Source organism: Neophocaena asiaeorientalis, unplaced genomic scaffold, assembly GCF_003031525.2.
Source record: "Neophocaena asiaeorientalis asiaeorientalis breed wild unplaced genomic scaffold, Neophocaena_asiaeorientalis_V1.1 scaffold174, whole genome shotgun sequence".
Classification (NCBI taxonomy): Eukaryota; Metazoa; Chordata; class Mammalia; order Artiodactyla; family Phocoenidae; genus Neophocaena; species Neophocaena asiaeorientalis.
Genome location: NW_020174922.1, coordinates 6,316,437 through 6,340,534, shown reverse-complemented (window position 1 = coordinate 6,340,534; position 24,098 = coordinate 6,316,437). Strand labels below are relative to the sequence as shown.

General features: G+C 40.0%; 1 protein-coding gene across 1 annotated transcript in view; it reads right to left on the bottom strand.

Annotated features, from left to right (window-relative positions):
• The window catches only part of ADAMTSL1 (ADAMTS like 1), a 453,014-nt gene that overhangs the window by 17,954 nt on the left and 410,962 nt on the right, over positions 1-24,098 (bottom strand). The window contains exons 24-26 of the mRNA XM_024760471.1: positions 21,945-22,157; positions 20,018-20,198; positions 16,595-16,802 (exon numbers count right to left, since the gene is read on the bottom strand). Coding sequence (XP_024616239.1) covers positions 16,595-16,802; positions 20,018-20,198; positions 21,945-22,157 — 602 coding nt within the window. The remainder of the gene's footprint in view (positions 1-16,594; positions 16,803-20,017; positions 20,199-21,944; positions 22,158-24,098) is intronic.

Here is a 24,098-nt window from a genome sequence, read left to right as displayed (position 1 = left end):
TCATAGGGGTCACAGAAAAAGAAGATAGAAAGGAGCAGAAAACTTATTTCAAGAAACAATGGCTGAAAACTTCCCTACTCTGGGAAAGAAAATGGACATCCAGTTCCAGGAAGCCCAGAGTGTTCCAAATAAAATAAACCCAAAAGAGACATTATAATTAAAGGCATAATTAAAACGTCAAAAGTTAAAGACAAGGAGAGAATCTCAAAAGCAGCAAGAGAAAAACAACTTGTTAGGTATAAGGGAATGCCCAGAAGACTACAGCAGATTTTTCAGCAGGATTGGTAGGCTAGAAGGGAGTGGCACAGTATCTTCAAAGTGCTGAAAGAAAAAAACTTCCAATCAAAAATACTCTACCCATCAAAGTTATCATTCAGAATTGGAGAGAGAGACAGAGAGTCATCGGCAGTGTCTAAGCTGAGGTGCTGGTGCAGTCATTTCGCACTAGGAACTCTCATGTGAAGAGCCCAGTGCAGTACCTCCACATGTGGTACCCTATGAGCAAGTGAAACTAGACTAAGCACAAAGGATGAAAAAAGGATAGGCTGGTTGTACTCAGCATAGGCCTGCATGATACAGTGCTTTGCAGCCAAGACAGGAAACATCTCCTGGAAATAAAAATACTTGGGGAGAGTATCTTTGTACTGACACTGTTTAACGCATCACCAGAGGAAGGAACCAAGATGGCGGAGTAGAACGACATGCTCTCACTCCCTCTTGTGAGAATGCCAGAGTCACGGCTAGCTGCTGGACAATCATCGACAGGAGAACACTGGAGATCACCAGAAAGGGTACCCCACATCCAAAGGCAAAGGAGAAGCCACAATGAGACAGTAGGAGGAGCACAGTCACAGTAAAATCAAATCCCATAACTGCTGGTTCGGTGATACACAGACTGGAGAACACAGAAGTCCACCCGCTGGAGTGAAGGTTCTGAGCCCCACATCAGGCTTCCCAACCTGGGGGTCCGGCAATGGGAGGAGGAATTCTTAGAGAATCAGACTTTGAAGCCTAGTGGGATTTGATTGCAGGACTTCGACAGGACTGGGGAAAACAGAGACTACACTCTTGGAGGGCACACACAAAGTAGTGTGCACATCGGGACCCCGGGAAAGGAGCAGTGACCCCAGGGGAGGCTGAGCCAGACCTACATGCTACAGTTGGAGGGTCTCCTGCAGAGGTGGGGGGTGGCTGGGGCTCACCATGGGGACAAGGACACTGGCGGTGGAGGTTCTGGGGGATGCTCCTTGGTGTGAGCCCTCCCAGAGTCTGTCATTGGCCCCACCAAAGAGTCCAGGTGGGCTCCAGTGTTGCATTGCCTCAGGCCAAACAACCAACAGGGAGGGAACCCAGCCCCACCCAACAGCAGTCAAGCGGATTAAAGTTTTACTGAGCTCTGCCCACCAGAGCAACAGTCAGCTCTACCCACCACCAGTCCCTCCCATCAGGAAACATACACAAGCCTCTTACATAGCCTCATCCACCAGAGAGCAGACAGCAGAAACAAGAAGAACTACAATCCTGCAGCCTGTGGAACAAAAACCACATTCACAGAAAGATAGACAAGATGAAAAGGCAGAGGGCTATGTACCAGATGAAGGAACAAGATAAAACCCCAGAAAAACAACTAAATGAAGTGGAGAAAACAACTAAACGAAGTGGAGATAGGCAACCTGCCAGAAAAAGAATTCAGAAGAATGATAGTGAAGATGGTCCAGGACCTCGGAAAAAGAATGGAGGCAAAGATCGAGAAGATACAAGAAATGTTTATCAAAGACCTAGAAGAATTAAAGAACAAACAGCGATGAACAATACAATAACTGAAATGAAAACCACACTAGAAGGAATCAATAGCAGAATAACTGAGGCAGAAGAATGGATAAGTGACCTGGAAGACAGAATGGTGGAATTCACTGCTGCGGAATAGAATAAAGAAAAAAGAATGAAAAGAAATGAAGACAGCCTAAGAGACCTCTGGGACAACATTAATGCAACAACATTCACATTATAGGGGTCCCAGAAGGAGAAGAGAGAGACAAAGGACCAGAGAAAATATTTGAAGAGATTATAGTCAAAAACTTCCCTAACATGGGAGAGGAAATAGAGCCACCCAAGTCCAGGAAGTGCAGAGAGTCCCATACAGGATAAACCCAAGGAGAAACACGCCAAGACACATAGTACTCAAATTGGCAAAAATTAAAGACAAAGAAAAATTATTGAAAGCAGCAAGGGAAAAACGACAAATAACATACAAGGCAACTCCCATAAGGTTAACAGCTGATTTCTCAGCAGAAACTCTACAATCCAGAAGGGAGTGGCATGATATACTTAATGTGATGAAAGGGAAGAACCTACAACCAAGATTACTCTACCCAGCAAGGATCTCATTCAGCTTCGATGGAGAAATCAAAAGCTTTACAGACAAGCAAAAGCTAAGAGAATTCAGCACCACCAATCCAGCTCTACAACAAATGCTAAAGGAACTTCTCTAAGTGGGAAACACAAGAGAAGAAAAGGACCTACAAAAACAAACCCAAAACAATTAAGAAAATGGTCATAGGAAGATACATATCGATAACTACCTTAAGCGTGAATGGATTAAATGCTCCAACCAAGAGACACAGGCTTGCTGAATGGATACAAAAACAAGACCCATATATATGCTATCTACAAGAGACCCACTTCAGACCTAGGCACACATACAGACTGAAAGTGAGGGGATGGAAAAGGATATTCCATGCAAATGGAAATCAAAAGAAAGCTGAAATAGCAATACACATATCAGATAAAATAGACTTTAAAATAAGGAATGTAACAAGAGACAAGGAAGGACACTACATAATGATCTAGGATCAATCCAAGAAGAAGATATAACAATTATAAATATATATGCACCCAACATAGGAGCACCTCAATACATAAGGCAAATACTAACAGCTATAAAAGAGGAAATCAGCAGTAACACAAAATAGTGGGGTTACTTTAACACCTCACTTACACCAATGGACAGATCATCCAAAATGAAAATAAATATGGAAATGGAAGCTTTAAATGACACAACAGACTAGATAGATTTAATTGATATCTATAGGATATTCCATCCAAAAACAGCAGATTACACTTTCTTCTCAAATGCACACGGAACATTCTCCAGGAGAGATCACATCTTGGGTCACAAATCAAGCCTCAGTAAATTTAAGAAAATTGAAATCATATCAAGCATCTTTTCTGACCACAAAGCTATGACATTAGAAATGAATTACAGGAAAAAAAACCATAAAAAACACAAACACATGGAGGCTAAACAATATGTTACTAAATAACCAAGAGATCACTGAAGAAATCAAAGAGGAAATCAAAAAATACCTAGAGACAAATGACAATGAAAACATAGCGATCCAAAACCTATGGGATGCAGCAAAAGCAGTTCTAAGAGGGAAGATTATAGCTATACAAGCCTACCTCAAGAAACAGGAAAAATCTCAAATAAACAATCTAACCTTACACCTAAAGGAACTAAAAAAGAATTTATAAAAAACCCAAAGTTAGCGGAAGGGAAGAAATTATAAAGATCAGAGCAGAAATAAATGAAATAGAAACAAAGAAAAGAATAGCGAAGATCAATAAAACTGAAAGCTGGTTCTTTGAGAAGATAAACAAAATTGATAAACCATTAGCCAGACACATCAAGAAAAAGAGGGAGAGGACTCAAATCAATAAAATAGAGATGAAAAAGGAGAAGTTACAACAGACGCCGCAGAAATACAAAGCATCCTAAGAGACTACTACAAGCAATTCTATGCCAATGAAATGGACAACCTGGAAGAAATGGACGAATTCATAGAAAGTTATAACCTCCAAGACTGAACCAGGAAGAAATAGAAAATATGAACAGACCAATCAAATGTAATGAAATTGAAACTGTGATTAAATATCTTCCAACAAAAAAAGTTCAGGACCAGATGGCTTCATAGGTGAATTCTATCAAACATTTAGAGAAGAGCTAACACCCATCCTTCTCAAACTCTTCCAAAAAAACTGCAGAGGAAGGAACACTCCCAAACTCATTATGTGAGGCCACCATCACCCTGATACCAAGACCAAAGATACTACAATAAAGGAAAATTACAGACCAGTATCACTGATGAATATAGATGCAAAAATCCTCAACAAAATACTAGCAAACGGAATCCAACAACACATTAAAAGGATCATACACCATGATCAAGTGGGATTTATCCCAGGGATGCAAGGATTCTTCAATATATGCAAATCAATCAATGTGATACACCATATTAACAAATTGAAGAATAAAAACCATATGATCATCTCAACAGATGCAGAAATAGCTTTTGACAAAATTCAACACCCAGTTATAAAACGTCTCCAGAAACTGGGCATAGAGGGAACCTGCCTCAACATCATAAAGGCCATATATGACAAACCACAGCAAACATCATTCTCAATGGTGAAAAACTGAAAGCATTTCCTCTAAGATCAGGAACAAGACAAGGATGTCCACTCTCACCACTATTATTCAACATAGTTTTGGAAGTTTTAGCCACAGCAATCAGAGAAGAAATGGAAATAAAAGGAATCCGAATCGGAAAAGAAGAAGTAAAGCTGTCACTGTTTGTAGATGAAATGATACTATACATAGAGAATCCTAAAAATGCCACCAGAAAACTACTAGAGCTAATCAATGAATTTGGTTAAAGTTGCAGGATACAAAACTAATGCACAGAAATCTCTTGCATTCCTATACAATAAAGACGAAAATGTGAAAGAGAAATTAAGGAAATATTCCCATTTACCACTGCAACAAAAAGAATAAAATACCTATGAATAAACCTAGCTAGGGAGACAAAAGACCTGAATATAGAAAACTATAAGACACTGATGAAAGAAATTAAAGATGACACCAACAGATGGAGAGATATACCATGTTCTTGCAATGGAAGAATCAATATTGTGAAAATGACTGTACCACCCAAAGCAATCTACAGATTCAATGCGATACCTATCAAATTAGCAATGGCATTTTTTACAGACTATGAACCGGTTTGCAGGGCAGAAGTTGAGACACAGATGTAGAGAACAAACATATACACACCAAGGGGTCAAAGCCGTGGGGCGTGGGGATGGTGGTGTGATGAATTGGGCAATTAGGATTGATATGTATACACTGATGTGTTTATAATTGATGACTAATAAGAACCTACTATGTAAAAAAGTAATAAAATTCAAAAATTAAAAAAAGATATAAATAAAGCATCACCAGGAAAAAAAAAAAAATGGAGAGAGAAAGAGTTTTCCAGATAAGCAGAAGGCAAGGGAGTTATCACTATTAAACCAGCCTTACAAGAAATGTTAAAGGGACTTCTTTAAGCTGAATAGAAAGGGCAATAATTAGTAACAAGAAAAGATAAACCTCAATAGAAAGGTAAATATGCAGAACATGTAGTGGATTAATCACTTAAAAAGCTAAGATGAAGGTAAGAAGACAAACGTGGTAAAAATAACTACTATTACAATAATTCTTTAAGGATACACAAGATAAAAAGATATAAAATGTGACATCAAAATCATAAAACATGGGGAAGGGGTAAGAGTAAAAATGTTAAGCTTTAGAATGGTTTAAGTTTACAACAAACTTAAGTTTTTATCAATTTAAAATAGACTGTTAGGGATACACTCTATAATATATAAGCCTCATAGTAACCACAAAGCAAAAATATAATCACAAAAAATAAAAAAATGGAATATAAGCATACCACTTAAGAAAGTCATCAAACCACAAAGGAAGAAAGCAGTAGCAGAAGAAAGGAACAGAGAGGACTACAAAACAGCCAGAAAGCATTAAGTACATACATACCAATATATCTTTAAAGGTAAATGGACTAAATTCTCAATTCAAAAGACAGAGTAGCTGAATGGATAGAAAAAACGAGACCCATGTATATGCTGCTTACAAGAGACTCCCTTCAAACGTAAGAACACACAAACTGAAAATGAAGGGATAAAAGATATATAAAAAGATATTTCATGCAAATGGAGCCCAAAAGAAACTGGGGGTAGCTATACTTATGACAGTTTTTGTTTAACAGTCTAATTTTTCTGGTATAAGAGACAAGGGAACTGCATAATGATAAAGGGGTCAATCCACAAGAGGATATAACATTTGTAAATATTTATGCTCCCAACATAGGAGCACCTAAATATATAAAGCCAAATATTAACAGACCTAAGAGGAGAAATAGACAGCAATATAAAAATAGCAGGGGGCTTTAATACCCCACTTATATCAATGGATAGATCATCCAGACAGAGAATCAATAAAGAAACATCAGCTTTAAACAATATGTTAGACCAGATGAATTTAACAGATATATATAGAACATTCCATCCAACAGCAAGAGAACACACAGCCTTCTCAAGTGCACATGGAATGCTTCCTAGGATAGATCATATGACAGGCCAAAAAACAAATCTTAATAAATTTAAGATAGAAATGATATCAAGATTCATTTCTGACCTCAATAGTATGAAACTAGAAATCAATTTCAAGAAGGAAACTGGAAAATTTGCAAATATGTGGAGATTAAACAACATGCTACTGAACATTCAATGGGTCAAAAGAGAAATAAAATATTTTGAGACAAATGAAAATGGGAATATTACATACCAAAACTTGTGGCATACAGCAAAAACAGTTCTGAGAGGGAAGTTCACAGTGATAAATGCCTACCTCAAGAAACAAAAGTCTCAAACAACCTAACTTTACACCTCAAGGAAACAGAAAAAGAAGAATAAATGAAGGTCAAAATTAGTAGAAGGGAGAACAATAACAAATTTTAGAGCAGAAATAGAGACTAAAAAGCCAATAGAAGAGATCAATGAAACAAAAAGCTGATTCTTTGAAAAGATAAACAAAATTTATAAGCCTTAGTTAGACTCACCAAGCAAAAGAGACAGAGGACTCAAATAAAATCAGAAATGAAAGAGGAACTATAACAACTGATACCACAGAAATACGAGTATCATAGAGACTACTCTGAACAATTATACACCAACAAATTAGACAACCTAGAAGACATGGATAAATTCCTAGAAACATATAACCTACCCAGACTGAATCACGATGAAATAGAAAATCTGAACAGACCAATACAAGTAAGGAGATTGAGTCAGTAATCAAAAACCACCCAACAAGCAAAAGTCCAGGACCAGACAGCTTCACTTGTGAATTCTACCAAACATTCAAAGAAGAATTAATATCAATTCTTCTCGAACTCCTCCAAAAAATACAAGAGGAGGGAACTCTTCCAAACTCATTTTATGAGGCCAGCATTACCCTGAAACTAAAAACCAGACAAGGGTGATGCAGAAAAGAAAGTTACAGGTCAATATCCCTGATGAACATAGATGCAAAAATCCTCAATAAAATATTAGCAAAGCAAATTCAACAATACACTAAAAGGATCAAAGACCATGATAAAATGAGACTTGGTCCAGGAATGCAATGACGGTTCAGTATCCACAAAGCAATCAACATGTGATATACCACATTAACAAAATGAAGGATAAAAATCATTTGATCATCTCAATAGGTGGAGAAAAAGCATTTGACAAAATTCAACATCTGTTTATGATAAAAACTCTTAACAAAGTGTATGTAGACAGAATGTACCTTAATATAATAAAGGTCATATATGACAAGTCCACAACTAACATCATGCTAAAAAGTGGAAAGCTGAAAGCTTTTCCCCTAAGATCAGGAACAAGACAAGGATGCCCACTCTTGCCACTTTTATTCAACATAGTATTGTCTTTGCAAGAGCAAATAGGCAAGGAAAAAAAAAGAAGGCATTCAGATTGGAAGGGAAGAAGTAAAACTGTCACTATTTGCAGATGACATGATACTATTTATAGAAAATCCTAAAGACCGCCACCAAAAAAACTGTTAGAACTAATAAATTCAGTAAAGTTGCAGAATACAAAATCAACACACAAAAATCAGTTGCATTTGTATACATTAATAACAAACTCTCAGAAAGGGAAATTAAGAAAACAATCCCATTTAAAATTACACCAAAAAGAATAAAATACCCAGGAATAAATTTGATGAAGGAGATGAAAGACCTATACACTGAAGACTTATTAATGAAAGAAATTCAGGATGACAAAAATAAATGGAAAGATATTCCATGCTCATAGATTGAAAGAATCAGTATTGTTACAATGTCCATACTACTCAAAGCAGTCTACCGATTCACTACAATCCCTGTCAAAATTCCAATGGCATTTTTCACAGAAATAGAATAAACAATCCTAAAATTTATATGGAATCACAAAAGACCCCAAATAGTCAAAGCAATCTTTAAAAAGAAAACACTGGAGGCATCACTGACTTCAAACTATACTAGTGATAAAAAATTACAGTAATCACAGTATAGTTTTGCATAAAAACAGACACACATATATTGAGCAGAATAGCCCAGAAATACACCCACGCATATATGGTCAATTAATTTACAACAAAGGAGCCAAGAGTATACAGTGGGGAAAGGACAGTCTCCTCAATAAATGTTGGGGAAACTTGACAGTCACATGCAAAAGAATGAAACTGAACCACTACCTTATACCATACACAAAAATTAACTCAAAATGGATTAAAGACTTGACAGAAAACCTGAAACCAGAAAACTGCTAGAAGAAAACATAGGTGGTAAGCTCCTTGACATTGATTTTAGGGATGATTATTTTTAAAGCAAAAATAAAGAAGTGGAACTGTATCAAACTAAAAAGCTTTTGCACAGCAAAGAAAACCTTCAATAAAATGAGAAGGCAACTTATTGAATGGGAGAAAATATTTGCAAATCATATATCTGGTAAAGGTTTAATGTCTAAAACATATAAAGAACTCATAGAAGTCAATAGAAAAAAAATCCAATTTAAAAAGGGGCAGAGGATTGAATAGACATTTTTTTGAAGAAGACATGCAAATCACCAACAGGCACATGAAAAAAATTAGGTACTCATCATCACTAATCATCAGGGAGATGCATATCAAAAACACAGTGAGATATCACCTCACACCTTTTAGGATGGCTATTATCAGAAAGCCAAGAAATAAGTGTTGGTGAGGATGTGGAGAAAAGGGAACCCCTGTGAACTGTTGGTGGGAATGTAAATAGATGCACCCACTTTGGAAAACAGTGTGGAGGGACCTCAAAAAATTAAAAATTAAAAATGAACCAGCAATTCCACTTCTGGGTATTTACCTGAAGAAAATAAAAACACTAATTTGAAAAGATATGTGCACCCCCATGTTCATTAGAGCATTATTTACAATAGCCAAGATATGCAGCCAACCTAAGTGTCCATCAATGGATAAATTGATAAAGAAAATGATATGTGTATATACACACACAGACACACACGTATATAAGTGACACGTGTGTATATACATGCACAGGAATATTAATCAGCAAAAAAAAAAAATCTTGCCATTTGTGGCAACACTAATGGACCTGAGGACATCATGCTAAGTAAAATATGCCAGAGAAAGATACCATATGGTCTCATTTATATGTGGAATCTAAACAAAACCAACAAAATAGATACAGAGAACAGATTGGTGGTTGTCATAGTCAGGGGGTGGGTAAAATAGTTAAGGGGATCAAAAGGTACAAGCTTCAAGCTATAAAATAAGTAAGTCATGGAGATGTAATATACAGCATGATGACTATAGTTAATAATACAGTATTGCATATTTGGAAGTTAAATAGATCTTAAAAGTTCTCATCAGAAGAAAAACTGTTTTTAGTAACTGTATAGTGAAGGATATTAATTAGACGTATTGTGGTGATCATTTTGAAATATATACAAATATCAAATCGTTATGTTGTACTCCTAAAACTAATATAATGTGAATTATAAAAATAATTCAGTTAAAAATTCAGCATCCAATAGAGGAATCAGGCTCCCTGACTTCAGACTATACTACAAAGCTACAGTAATCAAAACAGTATGGTAGTGGCAGAAAAACAGAAATATAGATCAATGGAACAGGATAGAAAGCCCAGAAATAAACCCACGCACCTATGGTCAATTAATCTATGACAAAGGAGGCAAGACTATACAATGGAGAAAAGACAGTCTCTTCAATAAGTTGTGCTGGGAAAACTGGACAGATACATGTCAAAGAATAAAATTAGAACACTCTCTAACACCACACACACAAAATAAACTCAAAATGGATTAAAGACCTAAATGTAACACTGGATACTATAAAACTGCTAGAGGAAAACATAGGCAGAACACTCTTTGACATAAATCACAGCAATATCTTTTTGGATACACCACCTAGAGTAATGGAAATAAAAACAAAAACAAATGGGACCTAGTTAAAGTTAAAAGCATTTGCATAGCAAAGGAAACCATAAACAAAACGAAAAGGCAACCTACAGAATGGGAGAAAATATTTGCAAGTGATGCAACTGACAAGGGATTAATCTCCAAAATATAGGAACAGCTCATATAGCTCAATATCAAAAAAACAACCCAATGAAAAAATGGACAGAAGATCTAAATAGATATTTCTCCAAAGGAGATATACATGTGGCCAAAAGGCACATGAAAGGATGCTCAACATCACTAATTTATTAGAGAACTGCAAATCAAAACTACAATGAGGTATCACCTCACACTGGTCAGAAAGGCCATCATCAAAAAGTCTACAGGTAATAAATACTGGAGAGAGTGGAGAAAGAAGAATCCTCCTACAACTGTCAGTGGGAATGTAAATTGATGCAGCCACTATGGAGAACAGTATGAAGGTTCCTTATAAAACTAAAAATACAGCTACCATATGATCCTGCAATCCCACTCCTGGCCATATATCCGGAGAAAACCATAGTTGGAAAAGATACATGCACCCCAGTGTTCATTGCAGCACTATTTACAATAGCCAAGACCTGGAAGCAACCTAAATGTCTATTGACAGAGGAATGGATAAAGAAGATGTGGTATATTTATCAATGGAATACTACTTAGCCATAAAAAGGAAGGAAATAATGCCATTTGCAGCAACATGGAGGGACCCAGAGGTTGTCATACTGAGTGAAGTAAGCCAGACAGAGAACAACAAATATCATATGATATTGCTTACATGTGGAATCTAAAAAAAATTATACAAATGAACTTATATACAAAACAGAAATAGATCCTCAGACATAGAAAAGAAACTTATGGTTACCAAAGGGGAAAGAGGGGGCAGGGATAAATTAAGAGTTTGAGATTAACATAAACACGTACTATATATAGAATAGATAACCAACAAGGACCTACTGTATAGCACAGGGGACTATCCTCAATATTTTGTAATAACCTATAAAGGAAAATTATCTGAAAAATACGTATAACTGAATCACTGCTGTACACCTGAAACTAAATCAACTATACTTCCATTAAAAAAAATTTCAGCATCCAAAGCTCTATTCCAGACTCACTAGATGAGAATTTGCATTTTTAACAAGATCCATAGGTGATTCACATTAAAGCTTGAGACAAACTTGCCTAGAGAGTTCTAGAAGAAAGAAGGGGGTGAAGAGTGTTAGAGAGGAAGGAAGGAGGAAAGACCTATTTTTCTGTCTTTTAGGAAAAATAATCACTCAGCATGATCAGTGTGCACGTATATGCCCTTGAGTGACCTCAGTGATACAATGCAGAAACATCTCCCACGTGTAGCCAGATCTGTTCCCAATTGTAATTTCACAAACTGCCAATAAGCCTTGAGGGCCTAGAAGCAGAGCTGCCTTGGGCGGAATGAGAGCTATCAGAAGTGGGCTTTTCCAGGTAGGAGAAAGATGATATCCCCCAGGCATGGGAGCAAGGGGGAGCTCATGCCTCTTTGATTAAGAAGCACATGTATTAGGTCACTGGAAATAAGGAGGGGTTGGTAGAGGCCCCAAAAAGGAGCCTCCGGCTGAGCATGTTGATTGCCAGTGTTGAGCATTATTCCCAGGCTCACCTGGAACACAAATGGCTTATAAGTTGCAAATGAATTCTGTGGCCACATTTTCCCCAAATAACATTTCATCTTCATGAGAGATGACCACAGTGTATTAACTTAATAGGATGTTCCAAGTGATTGTTTTCCAAATAACACACTTCAGGGTTGGGATGAGGGAACATGAATGCAGTAATGTGTAGACACCAGTTCCAATAAGTTCAAGTTGCCAACTGCCTCCAAGCATTCAGTCACACTATTTCATAGAGTTACACAAATAATTTTGAGCTGTGTGGTTGCTTTGGCATGTCCTCACAGCCAAGCTTAATGGTATGTTTCAGATACAGACCATTTGGAAATTATGCCTGACCAATCAAAACAGTTATCCTACCAATTAGCACGGGCCTCTGACAAACCACAACAGTTGTTCCCACATAGTTGGTAGGTACCAGCTGATTATCAGTCCTGGCAGGCAGCTCTTAGATGCTCAGTAGGTCTCCAGTAAGTTTTGAACCCAGACTTTAGGAAAAGCAAGAGTATATACAATTATATCATTTCCCTCAAGCACCACACCAGATTTTTTTTTTTTTTTTTTGGTGCCAACAACATTCTAAAACAGAGAAGGAGTCAGATGATGAATAGGACAACTATGCTTTGTCTAAATAGAGGCCCTATCTACCTTCACTGGGCAAAACCTAGGCCTCTAATTATAAATGGGAGTTCCTGACTTGTGCTCAGTCCCACCTGGCCCAGAAACAATGACCTGGCCCAGAAATGATGACAGCCCTGCACACTGCACCCTTGGCTGCTTCTGTCATGGGCTGGTGTGTGTCACTGCTCAGGTTTGCTCTTCCTAAAGAAGAACCTTCAGTTTGTGTTGGTCTTTCTTTTCCGTTACAACTAAAACATAAAATTTCCTCTCCAAATGGAGAGTTTCTGTGGTTCCTCCCTCTGTCCAGCTGAGCCCCCATTTCTTCTCTCTCTTGAGCTAACCTGGGACTTTTTTGGTTAACCTCCAACAGGGAATTGAGAGAAAGGAGTTGCTGGTAGCAGCTAGGCTTCAACTCTTCTTGGCCTGGAACAATGGTTCTCTACCCTGACTGCACATTAGAATCATTTGGGTGGCTTCTAAAACATGCCCATGTTTAGATCCCTCTCCTGAGCAATTGACTTAGAGTCACTGGAGAAGTTTCTTTAAAAGACCAGTGTCTAGCAAAGACACCACCAAAAAGGAAAATTATAGGCCAATATCTCTGATGAATATAGATGCAAAAATTCTCAACAAAATATTAGCAAACTGAATCCAGCAACACATAAAAAATATCGTAACACCATGACCAAGTGGGATACATCCCAAGTTCACAAGGATGGTTCAGCATATGAAATCAATCAATGTGATAACACCACATAAACAAAAGACAAAAAACACATGATCATCACAATAGATGCAGAAAAAGCATTTGACAAAATTCAACACCCAAAAAACTCTTACCATAGTGGGTATAGAGTGAACATATCTCCAGATAATAAAAGCTATTTATGACAAACCCACAGACAATATAATACTCTATGGTGAAAAGCTGAAAGCCTTCCTGCCAAAATCTGGAAGAAGACAAGGATGCCCACTCTCACTTCTTCTATTCAACATAGTATTGGAAGGCCTAGCCACAGCAATCAGACAAGAAAAAGAAATAAAAGGTATTCAAATTGGGGGAACTTCCCTGACAGTCCAGTGGTTAAGACTTCACCTTCCAACGCAGCGGGTGCAGCTTTGATACCTGGTCAGGAAGCTAAGATCCCATGTGCCTCATGGCCAAAGAACCGAAACATAAAACAGAAGCAATATTTTAACAAAATTCAGTAAAGACTTAAAAAATGGTCCACATCAAAAGAAATCTTAAAAATAAAAAGGTATCTGAATTGGAAGGGAAGAGCTAAAACTGTCATTATATGCAGATGATATGATACTACATATAGAAAACCCTAAAGACTCCATACAAAAACTACTAGAACTGATAAATCCAGCAAGGTAGCAGGATACAAGATTAACATACAGAAATCTGTTGCATTTCTTTACACCAACAACAAAATATCAAAGGGAATGTAAAAGAAACAATACCTTTTAAAATCGCAATCCCCAAAAGAAAATACTTAGGAATAAACCTCACCAAGGAGGTGAAAGACTTATTCGCTGAGACCTATAAAACATTAATAAAGGAAATTAAAGATGACTCAAAGAAATGGAAAGATATCCCATGCTCTTGTATTGGAAGAATTAATATTGTTAAAATGGCCATACTACCCAAAGCCATCTACAGATTTAATGAGATCCATATCAAATTACTCATGACATATTTCACCGAACTAGAACAGATAATCCTAAAATTTACATGGCACCCTAAAAGACCTAGAATTGCCCAAGGCAATTGTGAAGATAAAGAACAAAGCAGGAGGCAAAACCCTCCCAGACTTCAGACAATACCACAAAGCTACAGTAATCAAAACAGCATGGTATTGGCACAAAAACAGTGGATCAATGGAACAGAATAGAGAGCCCAGAAATAAGCCCACACACCTAAGGTCAGTTTATCTTCGACAAAGGAGGCAAGAATATAGAATGGGAAAAAGACAGTCTCTTTCAGCAAGTGGTGCTGGGAAAGTTGGACAGCTGCATGTAAATGGATGGAGTTAAAACACACCCTCTCACCATACACAAAAACAAACACAAAACGGCTTAAAGACTTGAAACATAAGACACGATACCATAAAACTCCTAGAAGAGAACATAGGCAAAACATTCTCTGACATAAATCGTACAAATGTTTTCTTAGTTCCGTCTCCCAAGGCAATAGAAATAAATACAAAAATAAACAAATGGGACCTAATCAAACTCACAAGCTTTTGCACAACAAAGTAAACCATAAACAAGATGAAAAAAACCTACAGAATGGGAGAAAATATTCACAAACACTGAGACCAACAAGGGCTTAATTTTCAAAATATACAAACAGCTCATACAACTCAACAACAAAAAACAAACAACCCAATCCAAAAAATGGGCAGAAGACCTAAATAGACCTCTCTCTAAAGAAGAAATATGGACGGCCAATAGGCACATGAAAAGATGCTCAACATCACTAAATATTAGGGAAATGCAAATAAAAACTACAGTGAGGTGCCACCTCACACCAGTCAGAATGGCCATCATTAAAAAGTCTACAAGTAACAAATGCTGGAGAGGGTGTGGAGAAAAGGGAACCCTCTTACACTGTTGGTGGGAATGTAAATTGCTACAGCCACTATGGAAAACAGTCTGGAGGTTCCTAAAAAACTAAAAATAGAGCTACAATATGCTCTAGCAATCCCAGTCCTGGGCACATATTCAGAGAAAACAATACATGCACCCCAATGTTCACTGCAGCACTATTTACAACAGCCAGGACATGGATGCAACCTAGATGTCCATCAACGGATGAATGGATAAAGAAGATGTGGTACATATATACAATGGAATATTACTCAGCCATAAAAAAGAAAGAATACCATTTGCAGCAACATGGATGGACCTAGAGATTGTCATACTGAGTGCAGTAAGACAGAGAAAGACAAATATATGATATCACTTATTTGTGGAATCTGAAAGAATGGTATAAATGAACTTGTATGCAGAACAGAAATGGAGTCACAGATGTGGAGAACAAACTTGTGGTTACCAGGAGGAAAGGAGGGGGAGGGATAGATTGGGAGATTGGGATTGACATATAGATGCTACTATATATAAAATAGATAACTAATAAGAACCTACTGTATAGCACAGGGAACTCTACTCAATACTATGTAATGAGCTATATGGGAAAAGAATCTGAAAAAGAACGGATATATGTATATGTGTAGCTGATTCACTTTGCTGTATAGCAGAAACTGATAAAACATTGTAAATCAACTATACTCCAATAAAAATTAATTTTAAAAAACCCCAAAAGACACATGCACCCCAATGTTCATTGCAGCACTATTCACAATAGCCAAGACATGGAAACAACCCTAATGTCCATTGACAGACGAATGGATAAAGAAAATGTGGTGCATATATACAATGGAATACTACTGAGCCATAAAAAACAATGAAATAATGCCATTTGCAGCAACATGGATGCAGCTAGAGATTATCATACTAAGTGAAGTAAGTCAGAAGGAGACAAATATCATATGACATCGCTTATATATGGAATCTAAAAAAATGACAGAAGTGAACTTATTTATAAAACAGAAACAGACTCACAGACTTGAAAAACAAACTTATGGCTAACAAAGGGTTAAGAAGGGGGAGGGATAAATTTGGAATTAACAGATACAGACTACTATATATATGAAATAAATGGTCCCTATATAAATGACAGGGACCTACTGTATAGCACAGGGAACTCAACTCAATATCTTATAGTAACCTATAATAGAAAAGAATCTGAAAAAGAATAAATATATATGCACAACTGGATCACTTTGCTGTACACCTGAAACATTGTAAATCAACTCTACTTGAATAAAAAATAAAAATTAAAAAAGAAAAAGCCCTCTCACCTGGCCCCAGCTGGAGAAGGCCCACTCCACACATAGCTGTTGGTTACAGGCCTGGGTGTCGACTGGCCGTTTGGCAAGCTGTGTGCACATGTCATTGGACACAGGAGTGGAGATCCCAGAGGCTTTCAGCTTCTGGCAGGTCACTCGGCGGGTCTGGACGCCTCCCCCACAGCTCCGGGTACAGGCGGACCAGGAGGTCACCATCCACCTGGAAAGAAGAAGAAGAGTCAGGGCAAAGGGTCAAGACTTGAGGAGGGGGATGATGCCATACACTCTCAGAAAAGGAGCCCCATGCATCTTCCTCCTCTCACCACACAGCAGCTAATTGCAGGGCCATGTCTCTTTTCACAGTATATGCTTGGGGTGGTAGGCTGAAAATCCCCACCCCTCCCCGCCGAGATATCTATATCAAATCCCTGGAACTTGTGAATGCTACCTTATTTGGACAAAGGGTGTTTACCGATGTAGTTAAAGATTTTGAGATGAGATTGTCCTGCATTAACTGGGTAGGCATTAAATACCATCACATACCCTTATAAGAGAAAGGCAGAGGGAGATTGGACATAGAAAAGGAGAAGACAGTGTGACCACAGGGGCAGAGGTTGGACTGATGTGGCCACAAGCCAAGGGACACTGGGAGCCACCAGAAGCTGCAAGGGCTGAGGAACTGATTCTCTCCCAGCGCTTTATGGAGGGGGTACAGCCCTGCTGACACCTTGATTTTGGACTTCTGGCCTCCACAACTGTAGGAGAATAGATTTCTCGTTTTAAGCAACGATGTTTGTGGTAATTTGCTGTGGCAGCCACAGGAAACAAATACCCTTTGGAAATTGACTAAAAAGGCGCAATGTGAAAGAGTTTTCTGAAGATCAGTTGCCTTTTCTTAACATTGGCCCCAAAAGCCGTGAGCTTGCAGATGACACATTCTGGGAAGACAGTCCTTTAGCTGGTTACGCTGCATTGCAGTTCTGGTACTTCCTAATGGCATCCAAGTGTGGGGCAGAGAAGGGACAGTTTCCCAGGGAAGTCAGATCCAAACCTGGGTCGCCCCCTGACCCTGGAGGCGGTCTGGGTCTCGGTTAAGCCAAGTTCTGTCTGCTTGTACTCACTGTTTTTTCTACGTCGCCTTAACCCATGTCTCATTTGATTTTGTTTAATCCCTCAGAAACCTACGAAGTTCCTTCCAGCTTTCTGGAGCAATTCCCACGCCCATGAGTCACAGTCCATAGGTCTTACACCTCTTAGAGGGCTGTATATGTGGTGACAGTAGTCGTTCTCAGGATGTTAGCTTCTAACTGCAATTTGGGCCCTCAGAAGTGAGACTGACCAGGACTGAGACAAATGGCTTTCCTCATAAAGCCAAGCTGTAAGCTGGGAAACACTCTGAAATCCTTGGTCTGTATACAAAGGTGGAGGGGTTCTCTTTGGATGTTTGTACCCTGGGCTAATTCTCAAAGAAGAGGGGAAGGGGGTGCAGTTTGGGGAAAAGAGTGAGAAAAAAATTTGGTGCTTTCTAGCCATTTAGTTCCATCTAGAGAAAACATTTTGTTTTACTGCCTGAGAAAAAAATTTTTCTAAATGAAGTGGCTGAAACAGCTACCTGGGTCAAAGCGGGACTTCGCAGCGTTATTCAGAAAGCCTACGAGGGCCACACTTGTTTGTGTGGAGAGAAGGGGGCTGACGTGCCCAGGAAGCCTGGTGGGGAAACCAAGCAAAGGTGAGCCTGTGGCCACTTCCTGGTCTAGTGGCGCCACATCTGGCTTTCAGGAGAGGTAAGTAGCAGGGACAGGGAGCAAATTCCTCCTGAATCTAGATCTGTGACTTATTTAATTTGGTGGAACTCCTCTGCTCTGTTAGCCCTGGAGAGAGATGACTGCGTGCAGATTTCCATCTCTTAGGAGCAGAGCCACTTAGGAAACAAGCAGACGGTGTTTTAAAGCCCCTGGGGGCACTGAAACCCAAGCAGACCCAGCCATTGTTTCATCTGCAGAAGTAAATAAGGCTGATTGACTCTGACCATCACCACAGCAAATCAAAAAGTCCCTGGCATGTCCAAGACCTCCTCTTCATTTCACACAGCTTGGCAAGGGCAGTCTTCCAGCCTCTCATATCCCTGGTGAATGTCAGGCCTCCCTTTCAATCAACTTTTATTTCCAAATATCCATTTCAGCAATTTTTCAGGAGTTGGGGTGGGGGCTTTGAGAAAAGAGAGGTACCGGCTATGTTACAGTTCAGGAAGGGTATAAAAGGACATTAATCATTCCTGTGGAAACCTTCCCGTCAGCAAGTCAAACTGCTGATATTAACAAGTGTGTTTCATATTTCATTGAGGCTGTCCTGGTTTCAGCTGCTTCTTAGGACTCAGCTGGCAAAACACGAAGCAGTTGCCTAAGTAGTGGATGAACGTCCCACAGATAGGTAGTAAAGGGGCATTTCAGGACCCAGCCAAGTCTCCCCGGGCTCTGGGCACCATGCTGGTGCCAACTGCAAGCCCATCCATTATCCCTTTAGCTGCTGCCTGACACTGGGTGGCAGGGGAAGGGTACTGCTCGGTGGGACTCACAGCTTCTCAAAGCTCAAGGCAAATGGAAGAGGCAGAGACTGTGGGTGTCACTCTGAGCTACATAAGGGACCCAAATGCAGAGAATGTATAGTTGGCCCTTGAACAACACGGGTATGAACTGCACAGATCCACTTATACTCGGATTTCTTTCACGAAATACCTACTACAGTACTACACCATCCGTTGCTGTGAAATTGCAGATACGGAGCGCCAACTATCAAGGTAGAGGTAGATTTCTGACTGCTCGGGGTGGGCGCCCCTAACCTCTGCATTGCTCAAAGGTCAACTGTAAACCCAAAGTTGAAGCAACTATGGGAAATGGAAATTTACGTCAAGTTTAGCACGATGCAACTCTTTGTAGAAGAGAGGATCATATTTCCTTAACTAAATTGCAGTACTGATGAGCACAGGTATTTACAGCTAGAAGAAAGGGGAGGAGTTGGGGTCTAGGCCAATAGTCAGTATCCCCTAAACACTTCAATTGCAAACATGTTTCTTTCCTTACAAACCAACCACAGAGCCAGCTTCTTACTGCAGTGTGGGAGCTTCTCTCTTGCCAGGGCCTGGGATGCTCCTGGACCCTGAACAGACCCTATCAGGCCCTTGGGAAGCCTGGGCAGCCTTTAGCTGGCTGAATAGTGAGGGAAGAAACAGCGAAGGGAGGAGGCTTATCCTGAGGGATGTTTTCTGTGCAGTGGAGAGGCTGGCGGGCCCGGGCCTACAGGAAAGGACGTCAGGTCCCCTCACCTGCACTTAATGTAGCTCTCTCAGTGCTAGACAAGGGCTGGCTATGAACTTGGCTAAAAGTCCAGGCCCATCCTTGGGAGTGGGCGGCCTGAGCCAGCATCCGGCGCACTCACCGGGAAGGGCAGTCTCTCCGGTTGCAGGCGATGGGCTGCACAGCAGGGCGCACCTTCCCTGCACAGTGGGTGGGGTTGACCTCCGTGCTGTTCAGGAGACACCTCAGGCGGGGCTGCTGAACCCCTCTGTTACCACAGGAGGCTGAGCAGGTCGCCAGTCTGTCCACAGACCACCAGTAATCTATCACAGAAGGAAGATCAGAGGTGAAAAGAAGATAGCATCAATGCCCATGTTATTCCTTCAGAGTGGTGGGGTGAGGTGTGGTAGGAATGAGATGCTGTTATGAAGGAGGCTCTGCCCTGCAGTAGGCTCCATTTCCCACCGATCTAGGCAAGTCACGTGGTCTCCAGGGGCCTCCGCTGGCTTATCCATAAAGTGAGTACAGTAGCCCTTATCTTGTCATGCTACTGTGAGGACTGGATATAAAGAAAGTACAGGGCCTAGCCCAGTGCCTGGCACATAGAACTTCATCAGTGGCTGTAGCTCTCGTATTTTTTAACCTACTTCCTAAAGTACTCTTTCCTTCCATTAGTTTACCAGAAAGTGACTTTATTTTTCAACAAAGAGATATAAAAATATCAGAAGTACTTAACAATCATATTTAAAAGTCTGTACTGGAGTTGGACTTTGTATATGTTACAGAAAAACAGCCTATCCAGAGAGGCTCACTTTTCACGATGACGTCGGTCAGGAAGGCCATTCCTTTGGATTTTCTATTTGGGGGTCTGGGACTGACTGGTAGGAAAGCTGTTAAAAATAACTGGGCTGGGGCTTCCCTGGTGGCGCAGTGGTTGAGAGTCCGCCTGCCGATGCAGGGGACGCGGGTTCGTGCCCCGGTCTGGGAGGATCCCACATTCAAAAAAAAAAAAAAAAAAAAAAAAAAAAAAAAAAAAAAAAAAAAACTGGGCTGGTAAATTTTGAGTGCTTATTTGCACTCAAAAGATTTGTGTGCTACAAATCTTGCAGATAGGCACTGCCTTCTGGTTTTCAGCAGAGAGTGCCCGGCTGGCAAGAAAACACAACATTGACTTTCCTGTGTGGAAAGTGAGATGGCGGTGGAGGCCTCAGGAAAATCTCCCCCCTTATGTGCTATTCTGGGATGAACTCTGTCCCTTCCCACGGAAACCTCCATTTTAGGATACGTGCAGTAGAATTTTGCTTTCCCTACAAGTGTCACACATAGGCCACAGGTAGAACCAGTCTATGGAAAACTCAAAAGCCTCACGTAGTTTCTATAACAAGGCCAGTTTGGGCTCCCTTCCCACTGTTTTGGGCTCATTCACAACCCCTTCTTGGGGCCGTGAATGCCAGGCCCCACCCAAGGGCTCTCTGACCTGCCCAGGTGCCTGGAAGGTGAATGCATGAGCCATGCAGACTCCTCAGTCTGCTCGTGGACAGGCCACAGAGAAGGTGCCAGGAAGGCACTTGGCGTGTGACTGCAGCTGGAGACTTCTGGATGATCAGCGGTCCTGGCACCAGCCCTGGTTCTCCGAGGCAGGGGCAGTAACCACGTAGTTCACATCAAGAGGTAATTTTAAACCAGCTCAACAGAGAAAACTTGTATTTTCTTAGTAGGCAACTTTGCGAGTGTGTGTGTGAGCTCTCTACTAGTTAAAACCAGCATAAAGGAAACACATTTGCTTTGCTATATGGCGATATCTCCTTGGTCCTGAGCAGCAGTAACATGATGAGAAGAAGGGCGCATCTATGAAAGCAGCACTGACTTTTCTGGGTTCTGCTGAGATGGGGGTGGGTGGCTTTTCTGAAGAGCCTCACCATATGGCAACACGGTTGGGCTTCCATTTGCATGTTCTAAGAACCACTGGAGATCAGAAATCACTTTGTTCTGCTGGAGAATTAGATTTCCAAGTAGACTCTCTTCTTCAAGAAACAAGCCTGGCACCCAACGCCTGAAGGGTTTCTTACCTTGGATCACTAAAGAGGCCTTCTGGACGAGCATTCCCGCCTCATTCTGAGCAAGGCAGCTGAATTCCCCTTGAGACCCGCCACTAAGATTTGCAACCCGGAGAATCCGTCCGGCTGCCAAGATATGATGCGTCAGTCCTGTGGTATTGGCAACTGGCTGGTCACCGTGGAACCAGGTGATATTGGGAGTAGGGTGGCCTTTGATGGGGCAGCCTAGAAGGAGAGGTGAGGAGAGGTAAGCCATGGATAAAGCCAATAAGGACACATTCCTGATGAGCTGTTTGACTGTTTCCATGGGTTTTGAGGCCATACATTTGATGTGGCTTCCCCACGGCATTTTTCTTATGTTTCCCACTCCCAAGCAAATGGGAGATGTTTTTATTCTCTGGATGCTTGGAGGGTGACTATTACTCATTCAATTAAAGTAAAAATTCCTGGGAACACAAAGTACCTATTTTTGCCTATGTCCCTGTAATAACTTAAAAAAAAGTGAAGCAATTAAGGTTAACTCATTGGACATTTTCTCAAGTTAATTAGTTCCTATGCCAGTTTTATACTGAAAGAAATCACTTCTTCAAATGCAATGAGTTGGGGGAAAAAAAAACCCCACGTACTATATAGTAATAGTTAGGAATCAAACTTTAATTGGTAAATGTCTAACGTCTGCCTCCATTTTACTCTGTGATTTTCAAGCCAAAAATTTTCAACAGAGACTAGGAAAACAATTTTAAACACTGATCTCATTTCTCTATAGGTCAAGAACCTTGGCCTTCTGACAGCTCTTCTGACAATCAAGCCTGCATTGGACATGCACAATGTTATACTCATCACGTAGTCATTGAGCCTATTTTGATACATTCAAATTCCAAAATATTAAACTGAGATACGGTGTCTACTCAAGCCTTTGTAGCACAGAATTAGTAAAATAAACTGATTACAATTGTGAGAGAAAACTCATTACCTCTAAATTCGTACTTGTTGAATTTGCTGTTGTGACCCCAGAAACTTAGCTTCCAGAGGAGATTTATTTGGAGGTTTAAAATGCAAGATAAATCATTCAAAATTAAAGATAGTGGAGGTTTTCTATCAGTTCAGTTAAAAAATATCTATTTGGTGCCTAGTGTTCTGGGGACAGTAAAGCTAGTTAAGATTATCTTCTCTCTTGCAAGGAGATCCCAGCTGGTATGGGATGCAAAAACGCACACTAATAAAACTGAGATATAAGGCAGAAGATGAGATCAGTGAGACACATAGATGGTCACAGATGGATGTGTGTGCCTATGGATCTGTACAGAGAATGGATTTTCTAACGTTGTTCTGTGTTCTGGGGGCAGCACTGGTAGAATTTTTATAGTATGGCAGCGTTAACACAGGAAAGGTCTTTAAGAGATGATTTAGCTTACTGCCAGGGGAGAAAACTGAGGCCCAGAGATGTTAAGAGACCGTCCCAAGATCAAGGGGGGCAGATCTTCTATCTGAGTCACTGTCTTGTGTTCTTTCCCCCATACCTACTGCTTGTCTGGTTAGACGCCAACAATTTACTTAGGCATCTTGATACCTCCTTCCTTTGTCTGCGTACTCCCTTCATTCCCTTGCCTTTTTACATTTTCACTGTGGTTGTATAGGTTGAAGAGGTGGGAACAGACTACTTTGAAGAAGGGCCCTGGAAAAACAATGCTAAAGTTGACCCTCAAAATTTCAGTATGGAATGTCATGTTATAGGACCCAAGTTTTCACTTCTCGCCCTGTGGACTCACTCTGCCATGTAACTTTACAGGGCCGTCCCATGATGGGTGGGCTTTACTTCCCCACCTCCTTACTTCAGGTTTGGCCATGTGACTACTCTGGCCACTAACAAACGCTAACGATGAACAATCTGAAAAGGAAATTAAGAAAACAATTCCATTTACATGAGTATCAAAAAGAATAAAATACCTAAGAATAAACTAAACCAAGGAGGGGAAAGACTTGTACACTGAAAACTATAAAACATTGCTAAAAAAAGAAATTAAAATCGTAAACGAATGAAAAGATACGTTCATGGGTTGGAAGACAATTTTGTTAAGGTGTCAGTACTCCCCAAAACAAACCCAATTCAGTCCCTCTCAAAATCCCAATTAAAAAATTGTTTTTGCATAAGTAGAAAAATTCATC